The 23552-nt window shown below is 40.8% G+C and overlaps 3 protein-coding genes and 1 pseudogene across 4 annotated transcripts; all 4 read right to left on the bottom strand.

The window, feature by feature from the left end:
• Positions 1–4951: 4951 nt before the first annotated feature.
• On the bottom strand, positions 4952–6591 carry LOC141832301 (xyloglucan galactosyltransferase KATAMARI1 homolog). Its single transcript, XM_074719792.1, has 2 exons — positions 5916–6591; positions 4952–5820 (listed from the first exon to the last, which is right to left on the bottom strand). Exons 1-2 carry the CDS (start codon positions 6588–6590, stop codon positions 5029–5031), a joined length of 1467 nt encoding a protein of 488 aa, XP_074575893.1. The 5' UTR covers position 6591; the 3' UTR covers positions 4952–5028.
• A 4880-nt stretch (positions 6592–11471) lies between these two features.
• On the bottom strand, positions 11472–13128 carry LOC141831576 (transcription factor DIVARICATA-like). Of its 2 annotated transcripts, XM_074718961.1 has the most exons (3): positions 12924–13128; positions 12234–12776; positions 11472–12053 (listed from the first exon to the last, which is right to left on the bottom strand). In XM_074718961.1, the coding sequence occupies exons 2-3, from the start codon at positions 12686–12688 to the stop codon at positions 11666–11668; spliced, it is 843 nt and encodes a 280-aa protein (XP_074575062.1). In that variant the 5' UTR covers positions 12689–12776; positions 12924–13128; the 3' UTR covers positions 11472–11665. The 2 variants fall into 2 exon arrangements, with proteins under 2 accessions (XP_074575062.1, XP_074575061.1); XM_074718960.1 differs by having other exon boundaries at positions 12234–13128.
• A 1582-nt stretch (positions 13129–14710) lies between these two features.
• LOC141831658 (laccase-22-like) lies at positions 14711–16705 on the bottom strand. Its single transcript, XM_074719067.1, has 5 exons — positions 16633–16705; positions 16159–16555; positions 15937–16071; positions 14905–15858; positions 14711–14841 (listed from the first exon to the last, which is right to left on the bottom strand). The coding sequence occupies exons 2-5, from the start codon at positions 16547–16549 to the stop codon at positions 14711–14713; spliced, it is 1611 nt and encodes a 536-aa protein (XP_074575168.1). The 5' UTR covers positions 16550–16555; positions 16633–16705.
• A 1223-nt stretch (positions 16706–17928) lies between these two features.
• Positions 17929–21814, bottom strand: LOC141832599 (uncharacterized; annotated as a pseudogene).
• Between the last annotated feature and the right edge of the window lie 1738 nt (positions 21815–23552).

Genomic DNA, 23552 nt, shown 5'->3' with positions numbered 1-23552 from the left:
CAATTGCCTCACATCTAGCCTTCTGATCTGTAAGGATTTCCTCTCGCCAAGAGTTCGATTCTTGACTTTCTTGGACTTCCCTTTGCCTTACATTTGGTCTTCTTACCTGTAAGGACTTTCCTGCACACTTGATACACAAATGAGATTTCTTATAATTTTGCTCTAAGCTTTATTGATGTCAACCATCAAAACTATAACTCATGGGCACAATTGTATCAACAAGATTGACATATTAAGAGGAAGCTGAGGGCTCGAGAAGTGACCCAAGTCTAAGTGGGATTCTATTGGATGAATGTTGAGCGCTTTGGAAGAGGATTCATGTTGGTTGTGAAACGAAGTTGAGCATTTGGTTAGCCGAGTGCTTGAGAGCAAAGAGCTTGAGTGGCCTTCCCAAGTCCTACTCAACATAGTCGACTAGGCTTCCCAAGTCCGAATGAGACATCGTTGGATGAAGGCTGAGTGATCGGGAGCACAAACCCCGAGTGATATTCTTGAGTCCGAATGGGATATCGCTAGATGAAGGCTAAGTGCTCAGGAGCGCAAACCCCAAGTGACATTCCTGAGTCCGAATGGGACATCGCTAGATGAAGGCTGAGTGGAGTGCAAATCTCGAGTGGCCTTTTTCGAGTCCGAATGGGACGTTGTTGGACAAACGTCGAGTGCTCAGGAGCTCAAATCCCTAGTGGCCTTCCCCAATCTGAATGGGAAGTTATTGGATGAACGTCAAGTGATTGGGGAAGAAGACTAATGAGTCAGGAGTGTTCGAGAAAGGAAACTGACAAGTTGAGAGTGCTTTGAAAAACAAACTAGCGGGTCAGGAAGTGAGGTCAGATGGTCAACAGTAACTCCAGATACCATCAATATTCTTGAAGTTTATTTGGAATAAAATAAACTCTTGTCAATAGAAATACTAATGTTATGGAGTCGATGAGATTATCTATTTGCAAAGGGGGATTTTAAAAAAACACATTACGAAGATTCATTGTTTTCAATAACTTCAGTGGATAGAGTAACAGTCGTACTGTTTGAGCATTGCATGTCTTTAACATTGATAGGGTTAAGAAAAACTCGATAAAATTTGTAAATATTAGTGAAAGATGTTCCACTTTGAATTGACTAACATTAGGGATGAGAGACTCTTTTCTGCTTGTGCACTTGTAAGGATGCTCACGGTAGAGCCGTCAATTTTGATTAAGTCTGTCGGATTAGTTTTCTCCGCTGAATAATTTAAGCGGATTGGGTTGAAATTTTATCAATCCATTTTAAGGTGGATTCAGGTGGGTCGATCCGTCTATGCCTGCGACCCGCGTGGGTTGACCTGCGATCCATGTGGGTTGGCCCGTAGGTTGAGAAAATTTACTTTTTTTTCTTCAAAATTTAAAATTAAAGGAGAAAATTTAATGAATTAATGGGTTAACTCGTTTATACCGCAATACAAACTTAAAGTTTTAAATTTGACCCATTTAAACTATAAATCCAAACTTAAAAATTTTAATATTTTTTATTTTTTTAATTTTTTGATAGACTCGTGGATTGGCCCGCCTAACCCGCGACCTGTCTTAAATTAGATTGGATTGGGTTGAAAATTTTTTAATCCGCCAAGTTGGTAGGTCGGCCCACCCCGTCCTGCCATATAACGGGTTTCTGACTGGTTAGCCCATCCCGTCATGGGTTGGCTCGTTTGGCAGATTTAGCTCAGGGTCTGAATTTCACTAAATCTAGTTGACTCGTATATAAATAAATTAGTGATTGACTTGGAATGACTAACTTTCAACAATTGACTATGTACTTTAAGTATGTAACGAACACATTAATGGCTGACTTTGAATGGTCAATCACCGTTCGGACACATTAGTGACTTAACATAGTTCAACACACTTCCTTGCTCGACAACTCTGCCTCCCCGCTCAACAGCACTGCCTCCCTACTCGGTAGATCCAACCATAGGTCGGAATTGATGGTTCGACACTCAAAACAGTTGATTCAAAATTTTTTAACTTAACCTTAACTTTCTAAGGTCATTACAATTTATGTACAATTTGGAATCGTCAATTACCGTTTAGAATTGTCAATTATGGTTTAGTTCACGATTCACAAAAGATTCTAGATTATTATTTATATTTTATTTTTTAAAAAATATTTAATATTTTATAAATGTGAAAAACTAAAATTAAAAAAAGAATGTGAATTTATTTAAGTTTCTATCTATCCACTTAAGGTATAAAAGAATTAAAGTCACTTAATTCATTAGTTCTTTCATATCAAAATCTTTTACTTTTACCTCTAAAATTTATATTTCTTTTATTTTTTATAATTTTTGTTCAATCATCAAATAATATTTGAGCTTCTAAAAAGTCAAGAGGCAAAGTAGTTCTTGAAAAATATTATAGTAAATCCTAAACCATCTCTTTTTTTTTAAATACCAATGATTGTTATCTAACAGTAATTTTATTATAATTTAGTGTGATACATATATATATATATATAACCAGTTATACGTTTGGATTAATTTTTATATTTGATGATAATTTTTACTATATATATAATTTTATTATTAAACAAATTATATCTCTTAGTAAATTTATTATTGGATATGTATATATAGTCAAATAGTCTCAAATTGAATTTTGAAGGGATAAAAAGATAAAATAAGATCAATACGTAGCTTATATTAAAAGAGTTAAATGAAATTAATAAATTTAATGAGTTAAAATTAGAATAGTCCCACATTAAAAATTTTAAAGCACATGATTTAATTTATATTCAATGGTACCATTAATATCATTAAATATTATTAAATGAAAGATTTTCATTGAAAATTTCTAAAATAATTTAAAATATAAAGATTTTTACGAATAACACACACAAAACAAACAAGAGACACCTCAATTTCATGTGGTTCAGAACCTCCAACTCTTACTTTAAGGCCTAGAATCCTAACAGTATCATCATTATCTTTCTACTTACCAAAGATCTTCTAGAGATGAAGAAACATCTTCACTATCTTTTTACTTACCAAATATCTTTCAGAGGTGAAGAAATCTCTTACAAGACTTGTTCTAAATAAATAATTTGCACAAGAAAATATTTATTAATTTCTTTAAGGTCTAGAATACAATGACACTTCACCTCAAAACCTCTAAGAATCGACATCCGACATCTTCCAAAATTCCTCGCTTACTGGCTTTAAGTTGTAATTGAAAATCACCCAACAGTTGACTGATAACTCTCACCAATCAATTATTTTCCAAAATTCAAATGTTATCAATTATTTTTCCAAAATTTGAATGTTATACCTATAGAATGGCTTTTCGAGCTCAACAGTAACCACAACAATTGACTTTTATATCCTATCAGTCGACTGTTGTATTAATAAATGATTTTTCAAATCAATTTAGAAACTTTCTATTCGCTGCAATAGTATCATTAATTAATTGCTCATACCTAACAATTGACTGATATATCACAGACTACCTTAAAACCCCTTCAAATCCCAAATGATGTGGCGAGAATGTCAGAAGTCATGTGGCGGATCCAAGACTCAATCAACGTTGAGCTTGATGGGTCCAACTCAAAGTCAGAGCTCGAGTCAAGCCAGTATGATGTGGCCAAAACACCAAGAGCCACGAGGCAGATCCAAGACTCGGTTAATGCAAAGCCCAATCAATCTGATTCTAGTCGGAGCTCAATGCAAGTCCATCTAATTCATGACAAGCTCAAGTCAAACCAATTTGACTCTTCGGAGTTTAACTCAAGTCAACCTAACACACAATCAAGCTCGAATCCAATCAACAAATCGCTCTCGAGCTCGAATGCAACACGACAATTATGATGGCGCTTGTTAGAGAAGGGTGCCGCCCTTTGATGAAGAAAAAAGAAATACATCATTTGGAAATCCTAACCACCCTTCACTCCTTATATGCACGGTAATGTACTATTTCACTTCATTATTGCTCTCTCCTTCAGAATTTGACTTGAGCATCAGAGAATTTTGCTAAGGTCCTTCTTTACCTTTTTTCTAATCCTTTTTTTCAATCCTTTCAATATTCCTTACTTATTCACCTTTGCTAGAAACCTCCATCCAAGCCAAATAATTTTTCACCCGATGCTCCAGAGTCCTTGTGTTGCCGACCTAACAATCGTTGACTTGATAGAAGCCGACCTGAGTATAGCCAACCTGATGTACATCCGACCTACTAAAATAACTTAGTTACAATTGTACCGAGGAGTCAACCCATCTCCCGGTCTCGACTGGATCGCTGAATTTATAGTTTAGGGATTTATCAATTGATTGTTAGTCTATAACAATCGACTTATATCTCTATTTCAACCATATCAAAATTAAATTATCACCTTACAAATTCACTACCCACAATGTTCCACGTTGTCTTCGGAACAGAATACTTTAATGTTTTTAGAAAATTGAATTTTAACAGCTGTTGAAAACTCATGATATCAAATAACTTAGTTTCACGACGCATTAAGTAATACAAATAAATCACGAGAAATCATTAATATTTCGATTCACCCATAGTTGGAATAGTTGAAGGTCTTCAAAGATTAAACTTTATCAGATTAATTAAAGGGCTTATAATCAAGATTTATCATCATTAAATGGTAGAGCAGGTTGCTTGTCAAACTGATAAAATTAAAATGTTAAGAAATTTCAAACGATTCTACAATAATTCTAAGTTTACCACTTGAGGCAATAGTTTGAATAATGACATACAAAAGACATAGCTAAGTCTACCTATACTTAGTTAAAATAAAACTAAATTGAATTATAATTAACTCATTTAATTAAATCAAAGAAAACTAAAATAACATAAACCAAGTTAAAATTTTAACACCATCAAACTATATCCCCAGTGTTCAAAATTATACCTCAGGTGCTATCAAATTCAAAGGAAAAAAACACACTACTTTATAAAATATGTGCCAAAAAAAAGTGTTAATGTAAAATTAAAAAATGAAAAAATGGGTACGAATTATTATTAATGTAAAATTAAAAAATAAAATAATTCTTCTTCATCCCCAGTGGGTAAAGTAATGATCCCAGTCGTGGTCGCCCACATTTGCACCCACCAGACTCTGCTTCCACGTATACTTTTCTTCGGCCACGTCGTCTGCAGTACCTTCTCTCATTTGCTTCCTCTGCTTCTCCACCGTCTCTATCACCTTCTCCACCGCCACATCGAACGCGTCGTCGAACTCCGCCGCTCCTTTCCGGCGATCGCCGTACACTAGCCTCGGCAGCATGCTCACCACCTCCTTTCGCATAGTCGACACCTCCTCCTCCGTGATTTTTCTAAGCGCCAGTTCGATGCTCTCGTTCCCCAGCCTCACCACCTCCTCCGGCAGGAACACCGAGTACCTCCGGTAGTCCCGCGGAAGGTGCCACTCGTACTGCGTGTAGGCGGAGCCGGGGTGGAAGAATACCGGCACGCATCCGGCGACCATAGCGTCGAAGGTGGAGCGCCGCGTGGGGGAGTCACCCACCGGCTGAAGGCAGAAGACAGAGCTTTCGAAGAGAGCCATGATGCGGCGAGGGGAGAAGCACGAGCCAGCCCGTTCACCGGCGCAGTCGAGCAGCTTGCATCTTGGGGAGGCGCGGCACTGCTCGATAGAGAGGTCGCGGAGGGAGGCAGTGGAGTTGGGCGGCCGCCACCGGGGCGCGCCAGCGAAGGAGAAGAGCCACGGCCGGCTCTGTTTCAGGACTCTATTTTGCCACGCCGTGAGCTCGGCTACCGTGGAAGGGTGGAAGTACGTCGGGTAAGGAATCGCCATGTCGTTGCGGTGCCATGGACTCGATTCAATAATCTGTCGAAATTATTCACGAAGCCAATTCAAAATCGAAACTTTTTAGTACATTTTAACTAAAAATCGAAACTTTTTAGAGTTTTCATCGTTCTCACCAGCGTCGTCATGCTCTTGAGCTCGGGCAGCAACAGCAGCTTGCTGCCCCAATCGCCATCCTCCGTCCACCGCCGGAAGTCCCACGTAATCCTCCCAGCGACCATGAAGTGGTCCCTCCCGCCCATCGCCGTCCACTCCGGCCTCGACCGGAGCCACCGCGCAAGCTCCAGCGGGGCCGCGTCGCGCACGGAGGTATTGAATCCCCAAAGGTGGTGCCCCATCTCGATCCCGGGGTAGAACGGCACGAACACAGCGGCGGCGCGGGCGGGGTCGTCCGTGAGGCACTCATACTGCCGCATGCGACCATGGAAGATGAGTTCCAGCGCGAACTGGTCAGTCGCGTACCAGTCGCCGCCGAGGCCGCGGCCGAAGCCGCCGTTATCGGCCAGGTGGCAGGCGTCGCCGGCCCAGCGGCTGAACACGCAGCAGTTTCGAAGGAGATCAACGTTAAAACGCGCCGGGAGCTCCTGAACAAAGATATACCGCCCGTCGCAGCGGGACCTGGTCAAAGGAGTCCCCGCCGGCGAGCTTACTTCGCCTGGAAGCAAGAGCAGAAAGCAGAGCCCCAAGGAGACTACAACGACGTAGAACAATCGGCGGACGCTGTCGCCGCCTCCGCCGAGGCTGAGGTGATGAATGAGCATACGAGCCGTGTCTTTCTTTCCGATCGACATCGGAGATTTTCCGCTCTGTTGCCTTGGAACCGCCTCATCCATCATCCTTCATAATAAAAGCAGAGAAAAATCGCCAGCTGCTCCCTGAAAATTCAACAGTAATTCCGCGTAAATTTCACTTTGACCCAGCACTTCCCTTTGTGCCCACAGTAATTTAAAAAATTACATTTTGTCTAAAAACTCCAAACCACACCCGGCCAAATCTCTGTTCAGTTTTTTTATGAAAATATAATTTACGTTGAAACTTGAAAGGGTCTTGTTTCGAGAATCCACCGAAGCTAAATGATATTAAAAAATTCAGAGGGCTAAAATTTAAACTCGGCACATTTCCCAAGATCTGACATGATGGAACCAGTCAGACTATTTTACCAAAACAACCTCAGCAATAAAATTTTTTTATCAAAGAGACCTTAACATTTTAGTTTTACCAGAGATGGCACGATATGGAACGCCGTGCAACGATATTAATTAACACGTACAAGATTCCTGGAGTGACGACGTGCCATAAATAAATAATAATAATAATAAACAATAAATAAATAAATTATGATGTGGTCGCATAGAAGAAGAGACCGACAAAGGCCGTTCAAACTGGGTGGTCTGATTCTTCTGCAAAACGTGTTTCTTTTTTTTTTTTTTTTGGGTAAATGAATTGAGTTATGAATTCTCATGAATATAATATGGAACGCCCGCATATAAAATAATTTCACATGGTTCATGGTGAATAAGAAAACATTTTTATATATATAATTTATTATTTTATTTTTAAAGTATGTACTGTTAAACAGTATGAGTTTAATTGTTCAACCAAATGGTCAAGACGTCTTAAAGAGCATCTTTTATTTTTATTATAATAAAACAAGGTGAAAAGGACGTTTTTTATTTTTTATATTTTTATTCTGAAAATACTTAAAAGGTTGAGCCCTATAATAACATTTATGCTCTGCGTGAATTGCGGAAGAAAAGAAATTTAAAGTGAAAAAAAATAAAAAATAAAATCCTTATGAAATAAATAAAAAAATATCTAAAAAAATAATTTACGGATGAATTAAAAAAATAATCCATTTTTTTCATGAAATAAACAATGAAATTCATAGCAAATAGGATTTAAAAGATCAAAATTCTTGATAATACTCTTAGGCAAAGCCGCTGTACAATTGAAATTTAAATTGGATGAAGTACTATTTTAATGCTTTTTTAATAATAACAAAAATAATTATTTTTTGAGTTTTGAAGAAATAGTTCACTCTGGTCCCCTTAGATTAACTAATTGGATCACTTGGATCGAAAGGACCCCCTTGGGACAAGAAATAGTTTAGCATACAAGTTACAAAAGCACACACACCAAGTGCAAACTAAGCACCTAATAAGTGTCGTCTAAGCCACATTTGCTACACATCCTTGTGCGCACCACGTGGATGTCACATTATGCTCGATGTGTCCGTGCCCTAGCCGAGACATTGCAGTTTGATGAACCTTACACAAGATTGCTCATCCCATTGTGGAAACATGTTATTGTTCATTTTTTTTTCAACTTGCGAGTTAACTCGAACTCCTCACAAGTTGGTTCACCTGGGCTTGCAACTCGTGCAGTCTAGATCTACTTTTAAATGGGTTAATAAAATTTCAACTCAATCCATTTAAATTATTTGACATGACATACTCAATCTAAATCTCTAGTAAAATTTCATATGAAATGTTTGCATATACTAAGTATATCTGATATCTCCTAAACTTTCTCACTATAAATTTAAATCTAATACGATATATATATATATATTACAATATATCCTTGAGATACCTTTTTATTTTTTGCTCTTATGATCTAACTAGTCTTGGAGATGAATGACTTAATCTCACATACCGACTATTAAGTAAATTCGGAAAATGCTAAGTTCGCGACTCAGTAGTCCAACGTCATTAGTAGTTCGAGCATCATGGTTGTATGATATGCCCGGTAAGAGAATTGAATCTTCATTGCATGATTATTCCGCCTTATAGTTTACCATTGGACCAAGACCCCGGTTGAGATATCTCTTTATCATGGTTAAATAACAAATTGAGTTTTGGATTTTATCTTAGTACAAATATGCATGATCAAATAAATTAAATTTATTAAACATATTTTATTCTTTTTAATAAAGAGTACAATTATGGCAAATTTGAATTAATTCAACTTGTAGTAGCAAACCCTTGGTCAAATGTGCTAGATGCTCTCAGAAGTGACTTCAGAACACTTTTTCTGCAAATAATACAATACTTTTATTCTAATTCTCTCTTTGTTTATTGTCTTCATACACGTTTAGATGACAATTATATGAATCCAACAAATTGCCCAGAACGTAAGGACTTTTAAGATAAGGTTAAATGGAAGAAAACGTTCAACTTGTTGATCCAAGCCTCTTCTTTCTGGGCCTCTAGAATGACCACTTTTATGGTCTTCTATATGGTTTGATTCTTAAGTTCTTATCTCCCTAACCATGGTTCAGTTGACAGGCAAATATGATCCTCACACATCCATAAGTGCAAACAATTATCAAAATAGGAAAGAGTTCAAAGACGAATCAACTTCTTCCTGTAGCAAGTTGTGAACTAGTAGCGTATAATGTGGATAATTTTCACATGCCAAATTGAGAAATATTCATGAACTAAATTAGTTTCTCCATATGGTGTTAAGCTTTTATGATAGGCATCTTCAACTGGATTAAATTCCCTTATTTTATGTTTCATAATTGGAACACTTGTTCTGTCTATCTTTGGTAGGTTATTACGGTCAGCCGATTATTTTCTTATAATATCTGAAATTTCAAGGATTTTCAAATAAACTTGTTGTTTGTTACTGGATTTATAGTCTCTTTTATGTTTTGACTCGTTTGAAGTGATAAGCAAGGTTATCTGGTTATAGGGCTTATGTTCTATCTGTCTATTTCTCTTCCTTTTCTCATAGCCTTCAGCTGCCCTAGATCATGTGTTCTGATTCTAAACTCTTCCTAAATTCCCGGAATCCTATTTCCAGCATACACTTCATGTGGGATGTCATATAGATCCTGTGTTCTGATTCTTAACTCTTCCTAAATTCCCATAATCCTATTTCCACCATGCACTTCATGTGGTGTGGGGTGTCATATAGCCCCTCCTTTTCATTTAAAGAAGGCTCTTGCATGCCCATGTCAAATTCTTTGTTACGCTTTTTAACTTTGGCATGCATGAAACTCCATTCTTATGCCCTTGCAGATGCCTCAGAACATTGTTTCTAGAAGAAACATCAATTTCTGGAGTGATGCCCCATGGATCCATGAGCTAGCTGACAATAACAGAGTGTGTTTGAGACTTTGAATTTCTATATGACTGACCTCGACTTACCTTGGTTTCTTTGACGATAACTGAGGTCATATTAACTGGTTTCCTTGTCTACCTGAGTGGCCTTGACCATGTTTGTTGAAATGCCCCTACCAAATATGATCCATGTATGCTCTGTTTTGTGGTCGTTTTTTAGCATTGCCTTCCCTTTTGCCATGTGGTCACTGTTGATTCCCATTCATGAGAATTTCCCATGCTTGCAGTGCGTTGAAAACTGGGCCGATCGAATCACCACTGACGTATCTAGGTAGAATCTCATACATGATACCCTCAGGACGATCAGTGCATTTGGTGAAAGATATTGCAAGAGATTGGAATCAGAATAACTTACCTGATGGCAACTTATGAGTGTGATGGCTGATGCTTGTGGTGCTCATGATCTCCGATGGCACATCGAACTAGAATAAAGTTGGTAGGTAGTGGAACAAGTTTGGAGGAGCCTCAATGGCACAACTCGGATCTTCTTACTTGAAAAAAAATCTGAGTAATGCATCATTCTATGGAACACCATAAGTGATTGTCATGTAAAAACGAGATGGTTAATCACTTTCCGCGTCAACTAAAAGAGTTCAGTTTTGCAACAGTAAGGTCTACTCTTCTCGCTTTCCTGGCCAAGCACTTTGGAAAAGATTCTAAGGTACTTTGAATTCTTTCCTCCACCAACTTTGCTTCACCACCATCGAATGTGGTGCACATCACAGTAGTTGGGGATGCACACTGCTCACTGCCATTGTTTGTTGATTCGGAAATGGAAAAGGAAGTATCGTCATCAACAGCTAATTGAAGGGGAAAAAATGAAAGAGGAAGAAAATTCTGAAGAAAGCAGAATCTACTAGTTCTTAATCATTTCCTTGTTGAGGAAGCATCACATAAAGGTTTCAGGAAAGCTAAAATGACAGTTGTCCAACTCTCATGTGGGTGACTAGTGTCATGAGTAGAATTAAAATGCATTGTTTTGGCCATTGACTCACATTAATATCATCTTTTAGTAGGTATAAGTATGTGTTATTGCGTCACTCTTATATAAATATTGTTGGATAAAAGTCAAAGAGCATTCTTTTTTATTAGAATAGTAAAAGAGCATGATTTTTATTTATTATTGTTATCATAGTTGTTATATAATTATCATAATTATGATTCTGTATCTATTACATAATTATAATAGTTATGATATTGTAGCTGCTATAATATAATATTGATCAAAAATAAATTGTCTGTGTGGTAATAGTTATGATTCATAGTTGTTAGAGTATAATATTAATTAATATTGATAAAGATGAAATGCTCATATTATAATAATTATGAATTGTAGTTGTTAGAATTGAAATCTCTATATTATAATAGCTACCATTATCATAATATAATATTAATTAGTATTGATGAGAGATGCAATATTTATAATACATAAATATTATAGTAGTTATGATTCCATAATTGTTAGGCTTTTTGAAAATGACTGCGAGACAAGAAAATTCTTTTGCATGCTAACAGAATTAACTCTAATCAACATAATTTTGCCTTCTAAATACTCCAAATCTACATGGCATCTAGAGAGATACATGTTTCACTAGATATATTCTAGGGTTTTACATCGATGTTAAACAGCATAATGTACAAGGACAAATAGGTGGGGGGATTCTGTGAACATGATTTTTATATCTCTACTCTTCTCAAAACCCTTTCTTTCTTCTGCTTTTTAACTCACAATGAACATCTCATCCATGGAGGCGAACAGTCGAATCCATAAGACTACAACGCGCGGAGATGACGATCTTGCGGAAATGATCTTGCACAAACCGACTCGCATTCACCGAAGGATTCACGACGACATCTTTAGGGATCGCGCTTGGCAATGCAGTTGAATTCGACTGCACCATGATGTTCGATAGCTGCGGGGACGAGAGGCTTTGGTCGTCCGATAAATTAGCAGTGGTGATGTCGTGAATGCTCGATCTCCTCTTGTCTTTGCCACCGGAGTTCAGCCTGATGAAGTACTTCTGGGCATGGCTGGCCACCTGGGTGGGAGTTCTTGTGGTTACAAAATTCCTCGATATGTTTCTCCAATCGCCCTTGCCATACTTCTCCAGACCGCGCAAGAACAGCCTGATCAATTTCATGCAATTCCAAGAATGATACGACCGTCAATGTCGATCTCAATTCCATCATAATAATGATTAGGCACGAACAATAATGATTGATGGTACAATTGGGAATTATTAATCTACGACGAGGAATTGTGGGGAAAAAGACATTTTTACAGTGGAGACAAGATTAGGCACGAACCTGTGCTCCTCCTCGGTCCAAGGAACTCCCTTCTTCCTCTCGTGGTCCGCCGGCCGGCTGCCGAACCGTTTTCCGGCGAGGTAGCAGTGCGGCGGGCTCGTGGGCCTGAGGGCGTAGCCGCCGTCCCAGTCCAATGCGAAGGCGGCGGAGCTGTAGCCGGGGCAGGGGATCCGCCCGGCTTCGATCTCCTGCACGTCGTCGAGGAGGTGGACGTAGTGGCTCACCACGTCGGCCACGGTCTTCCCGGGGATGCAGGCCGCCACCTTCTCCCACCGGTCGGGGGCGTCGCCGTCGAACTTGGCCAGCGCGTCCTCGAAGCTCTTGTTCTGGTCCCGCGTCCACGTCGCGGCGCCTACGCCGCCGCACGCCTTCCGGCCGAGGAACAAGCTCGAGTTGGGGTAGCATGGCGCCTCCGCCATGGCAGACGGGAGGACCTCCATCCACGGCGCCGCCATTAATCGGTCAACCCCAGCTTAAAAACCCAACTTTTGGGACCAGATTGCAGCCCAAATCCACCGATCAAAGCACCAACAAGTCAACGATCTGCTACAGGAATCGACTACTTGAAAAAAGAAAACAAAACCATGAATTGGCCGAACAAAGCAATGGACTCAAAACACAGTCCTCGCCATTGGATACTCGAGTCGGCCCAAAATCTCCAAATAGCGAAAAGATCGAAACTTTAGATACCTCCAATGATTTCTTCTTCCATTAGTTACAGAAATCAAGAAGAACGGTAGGAAGACGATGATATTTCGCAGAGAAGAAGAGGATTCAGATGGAAAGATGAGACCTTTCCTCCTCTTCCTCTCTCAAAAGATGATATTTCGCAGAGAAGAAGAGGATTCGGAAGCGAAGATGAGACCTTCTCCTCTTCCTCTCTCTCTCAGGCACAGAGAAGGAAGGAGAAGAGAGGAATGGAGATCTTCCCAGGACGGTGCCTCAATATTCTATTCCTCCCTCTTTCCCTTGAGGGAAGGAAAAGGTGGGAGGTGGGCCGCCATTGGCCCTTGGTGGAGCTTGAGGCCGCCACTAAACCAAACCAGGTTTATCGAAAAGTTTGTCTTGTCGCCATGAAATCTTTCGGAGGCAGATGGAATTAAAGGTGGAATTAAGCAAGATTAAATTGATGTTCGACAAGGAATAAACGAGTAAATTATGGCGTTGGGATCTTTTGTCACTGTGAAGAGCACTTTACCATCCAATCCAATGGCTGTTGGGAGGTGTGGAGATTAAAGAGACCGCACTCAACTGCTCCAAGCTCGGAACAAATAGCAAAGCAACAAAATAAATAAATGAAATAGGAAGAAAGTATTTTATTTATTTACTTTGATGGAATTAAAAGATTAAGAAATTCTATGACTTGCTCATTTGTAGTTTTAAGATGAGTAAATCTTAGTTTTTTTATAATATTTCATTTGTTTACTCTGTTGGAATATTTCTCATTGTACTTTGAAGATGATTAAATTATATGTTTAAGGTAAGCTAATTAGAGAATCAGTTAAATCAATATACTCCTCAATTTATAAGAATATTAGAAACAAGAAGAAATTTTCTTCTATATCTATGTATGTTTATAAAAATTGTACGTTTTATTTTGGCTTATTTCCATCTACTTTAGGTGAAAATAGAACAAAGAAAATGAATATATCGAATTAAGTTCATTCATCAAACAAGAAAACCAATTGTTTTATTTTACTTTTTATTTGTTTTCTTTTCCCTGAATTAATATCCTCGTAATTAAAATAAAAAAGAAAAGTAAATTCTATTGTATTTTTTATTTTATTTATTTACAGGGAATTGAAGAGAAGGAAATAATTTGTATCTATAAGCTGTGTAAATTTTTTTTTCATAATCTTTTGTCTAATATATGCGAAAACAAAATATAAAATATAAAGTAAATTAAATTATTTTTTATTTTTTTCTATTTCCTTCTAAGTTAAGAAGCGAAAACAATCATTTTTATTATTTCAATGGGATCAAATGGTTTTCCAATTTAATTGATATTGGCCATTTGATTCCATTTTTAAAATGCTTAAGCGCTCAGTTAATTAAGGGTCTATTAGACTTTCTTTAATTTTTTTTTTGTGATTAGAAAGGAAAATGATTTAGATGTCTTTTAGGTTATTTTTTTTTATAGGTAAATATTTTTATATCAATAAAAAATGTATAATATTCATCTTGAATATCGTTGGTTAGGTATTAGATATTTAAATTCTATATACATATATTTATTTTCTTAAAGATAGAACATAGTTAAAGCATGTAATAGATCGATTTATTTATTCTCATCAATTTCCATGAATACAGTGAAATTCCAACATGAAAAAAAATCAAATCAGTCGTCCTATAAATATAATCACACTTGCAATTCCAAAAAAAAAAAAAAAAACCACAAAAAAGAAAGAAACTACCGCGTGTTAACTTGCTTGCCAAATGATTCACGGCCGTCATCGTCGCCGCCAGCCGCCGCCTCATTAGCACGCAGGCAGATCTTTCGGCGGCGGCAGAATGGACTGCTCCGGCCCTTCGCCGTCGTCCACAATGAACGCCATCTTTAGCCCCCACGTCGTGTGCACCTCGAAGTGGCAATGCATGAACCAAACACCTGAAAATTAATTAATCCATCAGATTCTTTCCATTCATGATCCATGGAGGGTCTCTAAATTACCAGGATTATCCGCTCTGAATCTGATGGCCGTCCACCCGCCGGAGGGAACAGAGATTGTGTTGCGCTCCACTGGGTCGACGAGGTTGAACCCTGCTGGGGAGGCTTTGGGGTCGTAGTTGCCGGAGCCCTTTCCGACGACGAAGAAGTTGTAGCCGTGGAGGTGCACTGGGTGGCTCTCCGGCCCGATGATCCCAGTGTCCTGCAGCACCAGCTCCACCGTCGCGTTGTACGGCAGCCGGTACAGCCTCGTCCCCTGCTCCGTCGCCACGTTCCCCGGCCCGCTCCCGGTGTAATTGAACGCCACCGAAGGCCGGCCGGGGAAGTCGTCGGTGAAGACCCCGCTGAGGTTGTAGTAGTGCGCCTGCAGCAGCGCCGTCGAAGGCATCACGAACGTTACGTTGTTGACGGCCGCCACCACTCTACTCCCGTTGACGCAGCTGGCGCAGGGGTTCGCCCCCAGCCCCACCGTGAACAGCAGCGACCGGTCAACGGTGGTCGGCACGCGGGCGGGGTACGCCTGAGAATTGAGACTGCGGAGCGCGTCGGAAAAGGCGGCCGCTACAGGGGTGGCGTTAATCGGCGGTGGGTTGGTGGTGGTGAGCGCACTGGCGGCGATGGGGGCGGTGGCGGCGGAGGAGGAGACGGTATCGGCATAGTAGAGGGTAGCGGTGGCGGTGCGGTTATCGACGGCAACAAGGGGCGAGTCGGCGAAGGGGGAAGCCGCGACGAGGTACCGCCCGCCGGCGGTCTTGTTAGCGGTGAGGAGGACATTGGTGGTCTGGCCGGGGGCGAGAAGGATAGTGCCAGTGGAAAACGGCTTGATGTAGGCGGCGTCGACCTCGACGACGGTCATCCGGTGGCCGGCGACCTTGAAGAAGAGGTCCTCGTTGAGCGCGGCGTTGATGACGCGGAGCAAGTACGTCTTCCCTTTCTCCACGGCCATCGTGAACCCGTCTATATGCATTCATTAATTATTATCACTAATTAATCCATTAATTAATTACATAATATTATTATTTAGGTACTAATTACCGAGAGAGGAGGAGGCGCACGTGGAGAGAGCTCCAGCGTGGCCATTGATGACGTGGGCATCTGACACATTGGGAGCCCGACCGGTCTTCATAGCCTCTCTTAGTACAGCTTCAGGGTCGGATTTCCACCATTCCGCTGAATTTTTTTTTAAAAAAAACAGAAAATAATGTAAAGAAACAATTAAATAAATACATTTTATATGTAAAAGGAAGAATTAATTACCTAAAACGACGACGTGTTCTCGGTCGGGTTGAGGGAACGGATACGAAACGCCGAGCTTGGGGAGGATGACGAGGGCGCCGTGGACCGTGGCCCGCATCCACGTGATGTGAGCGTGCCACAGCAGCGTGCCGCGCTGGCCGGTGAGCGTGAAGTTGTACACGTAGCTTCGGCCGGGCTGGATCGGGCACTGGGTCACGTAGGCCGGACCGTCAGCCCACCCGGTCCGCAGCTGCCGCACGCCGTGCCAGTGGATGGTCACGTCGTGGCCGATGTGGTTCACGACCTTGACGAGGACGGTGTCGTCCTCGCGAGCGTAGAGGGTCGGACCGGGGAATTGGCCATTCACCGTCACGATCGGCTTGGTCGAGCAGAGTCGGGTCACGTTTCGCATCACCACCTGCCAGAAAAGCAAAGCCCACGAGGAAGTTAGTTGGGCTGTCTATGGCCCACATAACTCAGAATCGAAATACTCACGTTGAACTTGTAATGCCGAGTTAGTCCTTCCGAGTAAACAGCCAGAGAGCTAAAGACAAACAGGAAAGTCCAGAAAGAGGAACTCATTCTTCTCTCTCTCTCGTTCTCTCTTTCTCTTTCCTTTGCTTCTCTTGTTTGCATGGAATGGGTGGCCGACGGAAGCTAATAAATGGATGAGAATTGCAGCAGCTGGGGAGTCACTGTAAGCATTAGGTAGAGCGAAACCTTGAGCATGAAGGTTTTGATAGAACTGCACCATTACAGCTGCATTACTTGGATGCCACACAAACTGCATATCTCTGTTCACTTGCACACATTGCTTTCTCCTCCTACCTGCAACATTCTGAGTGCCGAACTATTTTAATCTCATCCTTCTTTCTGAAACAATCATAGATTTACTCCACAAAAGGAAAACCCTGTTATGTTTATATGATCAATGCAGGTTAACAAACATTTATTATCAGGAAGGTTAAGGCTGTCTTTCGATCGGTTGTCATTATCAAGGGCGTGTTTTCATAAAATTTCAATTATGGGTAGGTCAAACATCTGATCCATCAAAGGATGCTACTAACTGCTCATAAACTTTTGCTTGTCATGTTATAGGAAGTGTTGGTGAAATTAACACGCTTTAGTAGTAGTTATGAGGAGTATGAAATCATCTTATATCTGTACATGCATAACAGTTTGGTTGGTGAAATGCATATCGAAATGGCAAAGAACAAAAAGGAAACTGATAATAAACCATAGCATAGTGAATAAAATACCTGATTTAAAAGCCAAGCTAGTTCGGTGGTTAGTAATTTGTCAACATACAAACCAAACACCAGATGACTGAAAGTGTTTCTTTGTAGTAAGGAAACAAATAGGCAGTATCCAAGTTACCTTTACATTCTGTCGCTGTCGCTAATTCAGATCAAGTAGTAGGAAAGTTCTTAAGGGAATTTTCTTGCATCTGAACCATCATCTTGTTAAATGGGCAAGCTTGTTCCTGTATCAATTTCTTGATTTACCAAATTCAGAAACACTTTTACTTGGTGCGGCAATTTTTCTCTGAATCTGTGGTTGCAGATTTCAGGAAAAATTATAAATGCATAAGATTAGGAAATATGAAATTTGTCTCCTAACAGATGCAAGAAAATATCCTCAAGGAGTTTCCTACTACTTGATCTGAATTAGCGGCCGCAACAGAATGTAAAGGTAACTTGGACACTGACCTATTTGTTTCCTTACTACAGAGAAACACTGTGATTAAAGAAAAGGCCTTTCCGAATTTGGTAAACAAAGAAATTAGCCACATCATTATCATTACTGATACAGGAAAAAACTTTCCCTTTTAACCAGATGATGATTCACGCGTCAAAGAAACTATTTAAGATTGTAAATATATAGAAAGATTTCAAAGGTGACATAGACCAGCCAACTAATGCAGCTATGCAGGTAACAAAAAGGTGTATCCTTGGCTCATCAAAAGGTTCCAATGCATGCTACACAAGATAACTCTGAAAGTTACACTGGATTTCTCCAGAGAACCTTGTGTTAGTCTTGTCATGAAGCAGCAGCCAAGTCCGCCGTTTAAACTTGCATATTGAAAAGGAGGACAAATAAGACAATACGATATGAAGGATCCTCCTCCACTCCATACAAGAGAATGTTGTAAGCTGAGCTGACAGAGAAAACCCAATTAATACTCACCTCAAAATCACCTGGCCCCTCCTAGATGCTTCTTACCACCTGGGAGAGCGCTAAGATTCCTACAAAAAAACTCTTGAAAATGAGAGGCCAAGTGAAGGTGAGGAAAAAAAGTCTATTTGTAAATCGTCGCATAATGTAAAAAGCAGGGGAGAATTGCCATTTTAGTAATAGAGTCCCACACCATCTACTATGTCATAAGGACACATCTGTTCTACAAAATTTTAGGCAAATGGCGACCAAACAAAAATCATGGATGTACTAGACACTTCCCAAGGTATGACAATCCAGAACCATCAGGTCCCAGGTTTGGGCAGAAAAATATGCTCTCGATATAAGATTTCACCAGGAAGAATGTAAGGGAATGAGGAAAAGCCATCACCATTGACACAGCAAGGCCAAATTGTACTGTTGCAAGTTAAAAATACCAAGGCCCCATCGAAGACAGCTGACATACAACACTAGGCACTGAGATTCCAAAACCGAGAAAGCTGACTCATGCCAACAATGCCATAAGAAATTCCTCTTCGTGCTGTATAGCTTCACCAGGTTGGAAGCTGATAAACTGAGTGTGAACATGGATACAAATCAAGGAGGTCAGAAAGCTATGGCTTGGACCTTGTTATGGATTGAATATTTAGCAACCCTTGTACCTTGATATTATGGCTTTGCTTGCTGCCATGATCTGTATGCTGATTTTGATAGTTCCATCTTTCAATGACAGAACGCTACAGCATTTTGCTTAACCTTTTTGGGTTTGCCTGACACCAGTAATGAAGTTGATAAGAGAAAAGGTTGGAGATTTATAAGGTAAAAAATTAGTTTCTCCAAAGTAAAGTCCAATCAGCTTTAGGAGCAAACTTTCTTTGCTCAGATTTGGTGTAATGCTGGATGCAAAATAAAAAAGAAATAAACTAATTTTATTTCTTCCCAGATGATTACTCTAGAAATAACTATAAATTGCCAAAGAAGTATGAATGGGTAATGCCCTCTGTGAGTATGTGTAATTTTGTTCTTATCCACTCTCATGGGTAGGAAAAAGTAAATCTAATTACCAGATGTGGATGCTACAGTGACTAACTTGGTGCGTAATATTGTGCTGTCGACAAGTTGTATATGAATGTGAATTTATAAAGGGTAATGCAGCTTAACAAAGGCTAGATAACTAATCAAAGGTTGGTGGCACTGGCATTGTCAAAACAAAGTTTAGAAGATTGTGTTAATAATCATCTTAAAGACAAAAATAAGTAAAAGAACATGCCCAATCATCACTAGAATATAATATCATGGAGTGTTTGCATATAACAATTGAACAAAAATGAAAGTGATAGAGTTAACTTAAATATGATCTTTACCTTGACAGAATCTCATACAAATCAATTCTGAAATAGTTCCTCTTTGATCACTGCACTGACAAGTATATTCCATGTAATGTCAGTTGGTACTATGCCATGGCTCAAGGCGTCACCCAACAACTGGATGGCTTCAGATGTCTTGTTATATGAACAAAGACCTTTGAAAGCTGTGTTGTAACTGATGATATCAGGTTTCAGTCCAACTTTTAGCATCTCAACCCAAATTGCTGATGCTTTTTCATATTTGCCCCATTTGTAAAGTCCATCCATGAGTGTATTGTATGTGACCATGGTAGGGATGCAGTCTCTTTGTTTCATCTCAGCATGAACACATAAGGCTTCTTCCATTTTCCCAGCAGAGCACAGACCGTGGATGATAACATTGTGCACAATTTCATCAGCATTGCATCCGGCGTGCAAGACCTTATTCCATATATCAAGAGCAGCATCAAGTTTTTTATCATGGCAAAGTCCATCTATCAATGAGCTGTATGTTACTTGATCCAACTTGAATCCTTTTCCCGTCATTTCCTTTGTAAGTAAGTAAGCTTCATGGTACATTTCTGTTTTACAAAGGCCACTGATAAGGGTGTTGTAGGTCACAACTGTCGGAGCGCAACCCATACTGTTCATCCGTTTGAAAAATTGGAAAGCCTCTGGGATATTTGATACTCTGCAGAAGCCATTTATGAGGGCATTGTAGGTATGTGAGTTTGGTCTGCAACCAGATTTACTCATCTGATCATAAATGGAAAGGGCTTCATCTATTCTCTTATGTTTACAGAGAGCATCTATCATAGAAGTATATGCAAATATATCGATGTTATTCTCTTGACTTTCTTGGGCGCTCTTCAACACCTCCAATGCCTTCCCAAGGTATCCCTTCTCACACAACCCGTGTATTAAAACACCATATGTCACCGAATCAGGTGCTAAATTATTATCCTGCCGCTGCAGTTGCTCCCAAAAGAGGAGAGCTTCCTCTGCCTTGCCGTTTCCAAACAGACCTCTGATCAGTATGTTATAGCTAACAACATTATGTTTGCCTTCTCTTTCCATTGATTCCCATATTTTAAAAGAATCCTCCAACCTCCCTGCTTTGCAGAAGCCATCAAGCAATGCATTGCATATGACAGTGTCAAGAATTAGTCCATTTTTTATCATCTCCGTATATAATAGTGATGCTCCATCAACATTTCCAGACTCGCATAACCCATGAATCAAAATTCCGTAGGTGAAGGTATCAGGAGAGTGGCCATTTTTTAACATTCTATTCCACATCTCCATGGCCTCTTTGTACTTGCCAAGCTTGCACAAACCGTTGAGCATCGCATTGTAGGTAGCAACGTTAGGACTGATTCTCGTATCCGTCACCAGCCTCTCCCAAATCGCCATTGCCTTGTCAAATTCAGCCTTTTTCAAGAACCCGTCAATGAGCATATTGTAGCAAATGATATCTGGACTCACCTTCCTCTCCGACATTTCATCGAACAACTCAACTGCTTTGGTAAAATCTCCGCATTTGACATATGCATGCATAATCGTGCTGTACGTGACGAGGTTTGGCTCGATGCCCCTGAATCGGATAGTTTGGAAGAGTTCCCACGCCCGGTCGAGTTGCTCGCGAGCACAGAGGCCCCGGATGAGGATGTTGTAACTTTGAACATTGGGGGGAATCCGCGCGCCAGTGGAGAAGAAGGCGAAGAAGGACTCGGTCTGCTCCCAACGCTCGGCACGGACGAAGGCATCGAGGAGGGCGTTATGGGAGCGGACGCCAGGTTTGCAGCGGAAAATGATGTGGAGGGCCCGGAAGGTGCGCAGGGCCTCGTCGGGCATTAGGGCGCGGGAGAAGCCCTTGAGGGCCGTGACGGCGACGGTCTCAGAGAAGCTAGGGCGACGAGGGTGGTGACTGAGGAAACGGAGAAGGCGGGGGAGGTGGGAGGGAGCGGAAGTGGAGAGGGCGCGGAGGAGGCCGAAGAGGAGGGAATTGGAAGGGGAGGAAAACGGGTAGTGGGCGGCGAGGGAGTCAAGGTGGGAGAGAGAGCAGCAACGGGGTCCTTTTGAGCTTTGATCTCGATGAGCTCGAGGAGGTGGCGGAGGCGCGGAACGTCGGGAGGAGGCGGCGCCGCCGCCGCCATAGATATACCGCCACCTGCTCTACCTCACAGGGAGACTATGCGGCCGGCTTAAATAGTTCGGCGGAAAAGTCACACTTTTCAAAATACTCTCCTACTTCTTCAAAACAAATCCTCATAGTTTCAAAATTCTCATCATTTTATCCTTAGTAAATTATTTTAGCGAAATAATATCATAATAACCCTGCCATGTCAGTCATTAGAGATAATAACTCTGTCCCTGGGGCATTGTACTGTGGTAGGACATTCAGATTGTCACCTAGATATTTACGATTCGATCTCTAGCTATGATGTATTTACAAAAATATTCTTTCAAATAGGAAGCGCAATCAAAAGATACTGGACATCTGGGCTGATCGCTATTCGGACCTATCACCCTCACCTAGGCAAGGCCCAAGGAACCGACGGGCTCGACTGTAAGGAGAGGTTTAGAGATGACCGGACCTAGACCACTGACAACAGGTAGTGCCAAACAAGAGTCAGTCGGGCTTCTTCGCACTTGAGTCATTTACTCTTCGGGCCGACGATGGGCTATCCCAGGAGCTGCAGTCGCAATCGTAAATGGACTCTTTTTTCGGGGCAGATCTTTTGTAATTTTGAATAAAGTGTATTTGCGTAACTAAGTGTGTCAGGATGAGCTACCCTTCTCTTTCAGTTCCTACGGTCATCAGGAAAGGGACGAACGAAGTGACGTGAAGGGGTTGCTTGTCTTGCTAGGAGATCCAGGTGCGGAACCGCTCCTATTCAGTCGCCCCGCATGTTCGCGGCATGATCCCATTCATTTGCTAGAGGGGAAGAGTGAAGTACTACTTTGCTCGAAGCCTCCGGTCGTAAATGGACAATAGCCATTTACTCTCTGCTGGGAAGTGTGGAGCTAAATAAATTCACTTCTTTTCTTCGCCTTCTCAAAGAACAAATAAAGAAAAGAACAAGAACAGGAGAATTGCCCTGGCATTCCCTTCCCTAACCGCGAATTCACTCTTCTTTCGCCATTCCGAATGAACTCTGAACTTCTTTCACTTGACTTAGAACTGCTGATAACGCTGGGTATTCTTCTTCTGAAATGAACTTATGCACTTCTTTTACTTGAGCTTATCCCTGTATCTAGCTGGGCATAAGGAGACTCTTTTTCTTGTTCTTTGGATTCTGGGATTCCCGTCCCTGTCTCAAGCATGTTCGAGGTTGTCCGATACTACTAGAAAATGCCTTGAAAATGCCGTCACTATCATTCTAAACCAGCAGGGAGTCAGAGAGTGAATTGAATGGATTAGATGGCGTTCGGACAGTCGGACTTGCGCCAGTCAATACAGTCTAACATGGCATACCGTAGTCGCTCAAGCAAGAGTCTTGAATGGAATGGTTGCTTTGCTTTTTCAGTGCTTTTCCAGAGGTCTACGGTATGCAATTCAGATATTCGACTGTGACATTCCATGTGGCTTCTCCTTGTCTTTTTTTTTCCTAGCCTACCCTTCTACGTCGCTTTCACAGGTTGTGAATGGCGTTGAATTAGTTATAAATTGCATAGCAATTGTAGATTATTCTGTGACTATCCGCCATATTATAATATAAGTTCAAATATATAAGTAAGGACCGACGCTTTTCAAAACTACCACTTCTGAAATGCACTTAACTTATATGAAATTCAAGGTGCGGAGAAGGAACAAGAATGAACTCGTTTCTCTTACCTCAATAGCGTACTCTCCTCTTACCACTTGAAATGAACTTCTTTTCACTTCTTTAT

This window comes from Curcuma longa, chromosome 7 (assembly GCF_044706935.1).
Source record: "Curcuma longa cultivar G26 ecotype Majalengka, Jawa Barat chromosome 7, ITB_CL_G26_1.1, whole genome shotgun sequence".
NCBI classification, from domain to species: domain Eukaryota; kingdom Viridiplantae; phylum Streptophyta; class Magnoliopsida; order Zingiberales; family Zingiberaceae; genus Curcuma; species Curcuma longa.
Note: the sequence above shows the minus strand (reverse complement) of the source record. Positions and strands in the feature narration are given on the sequence as shown.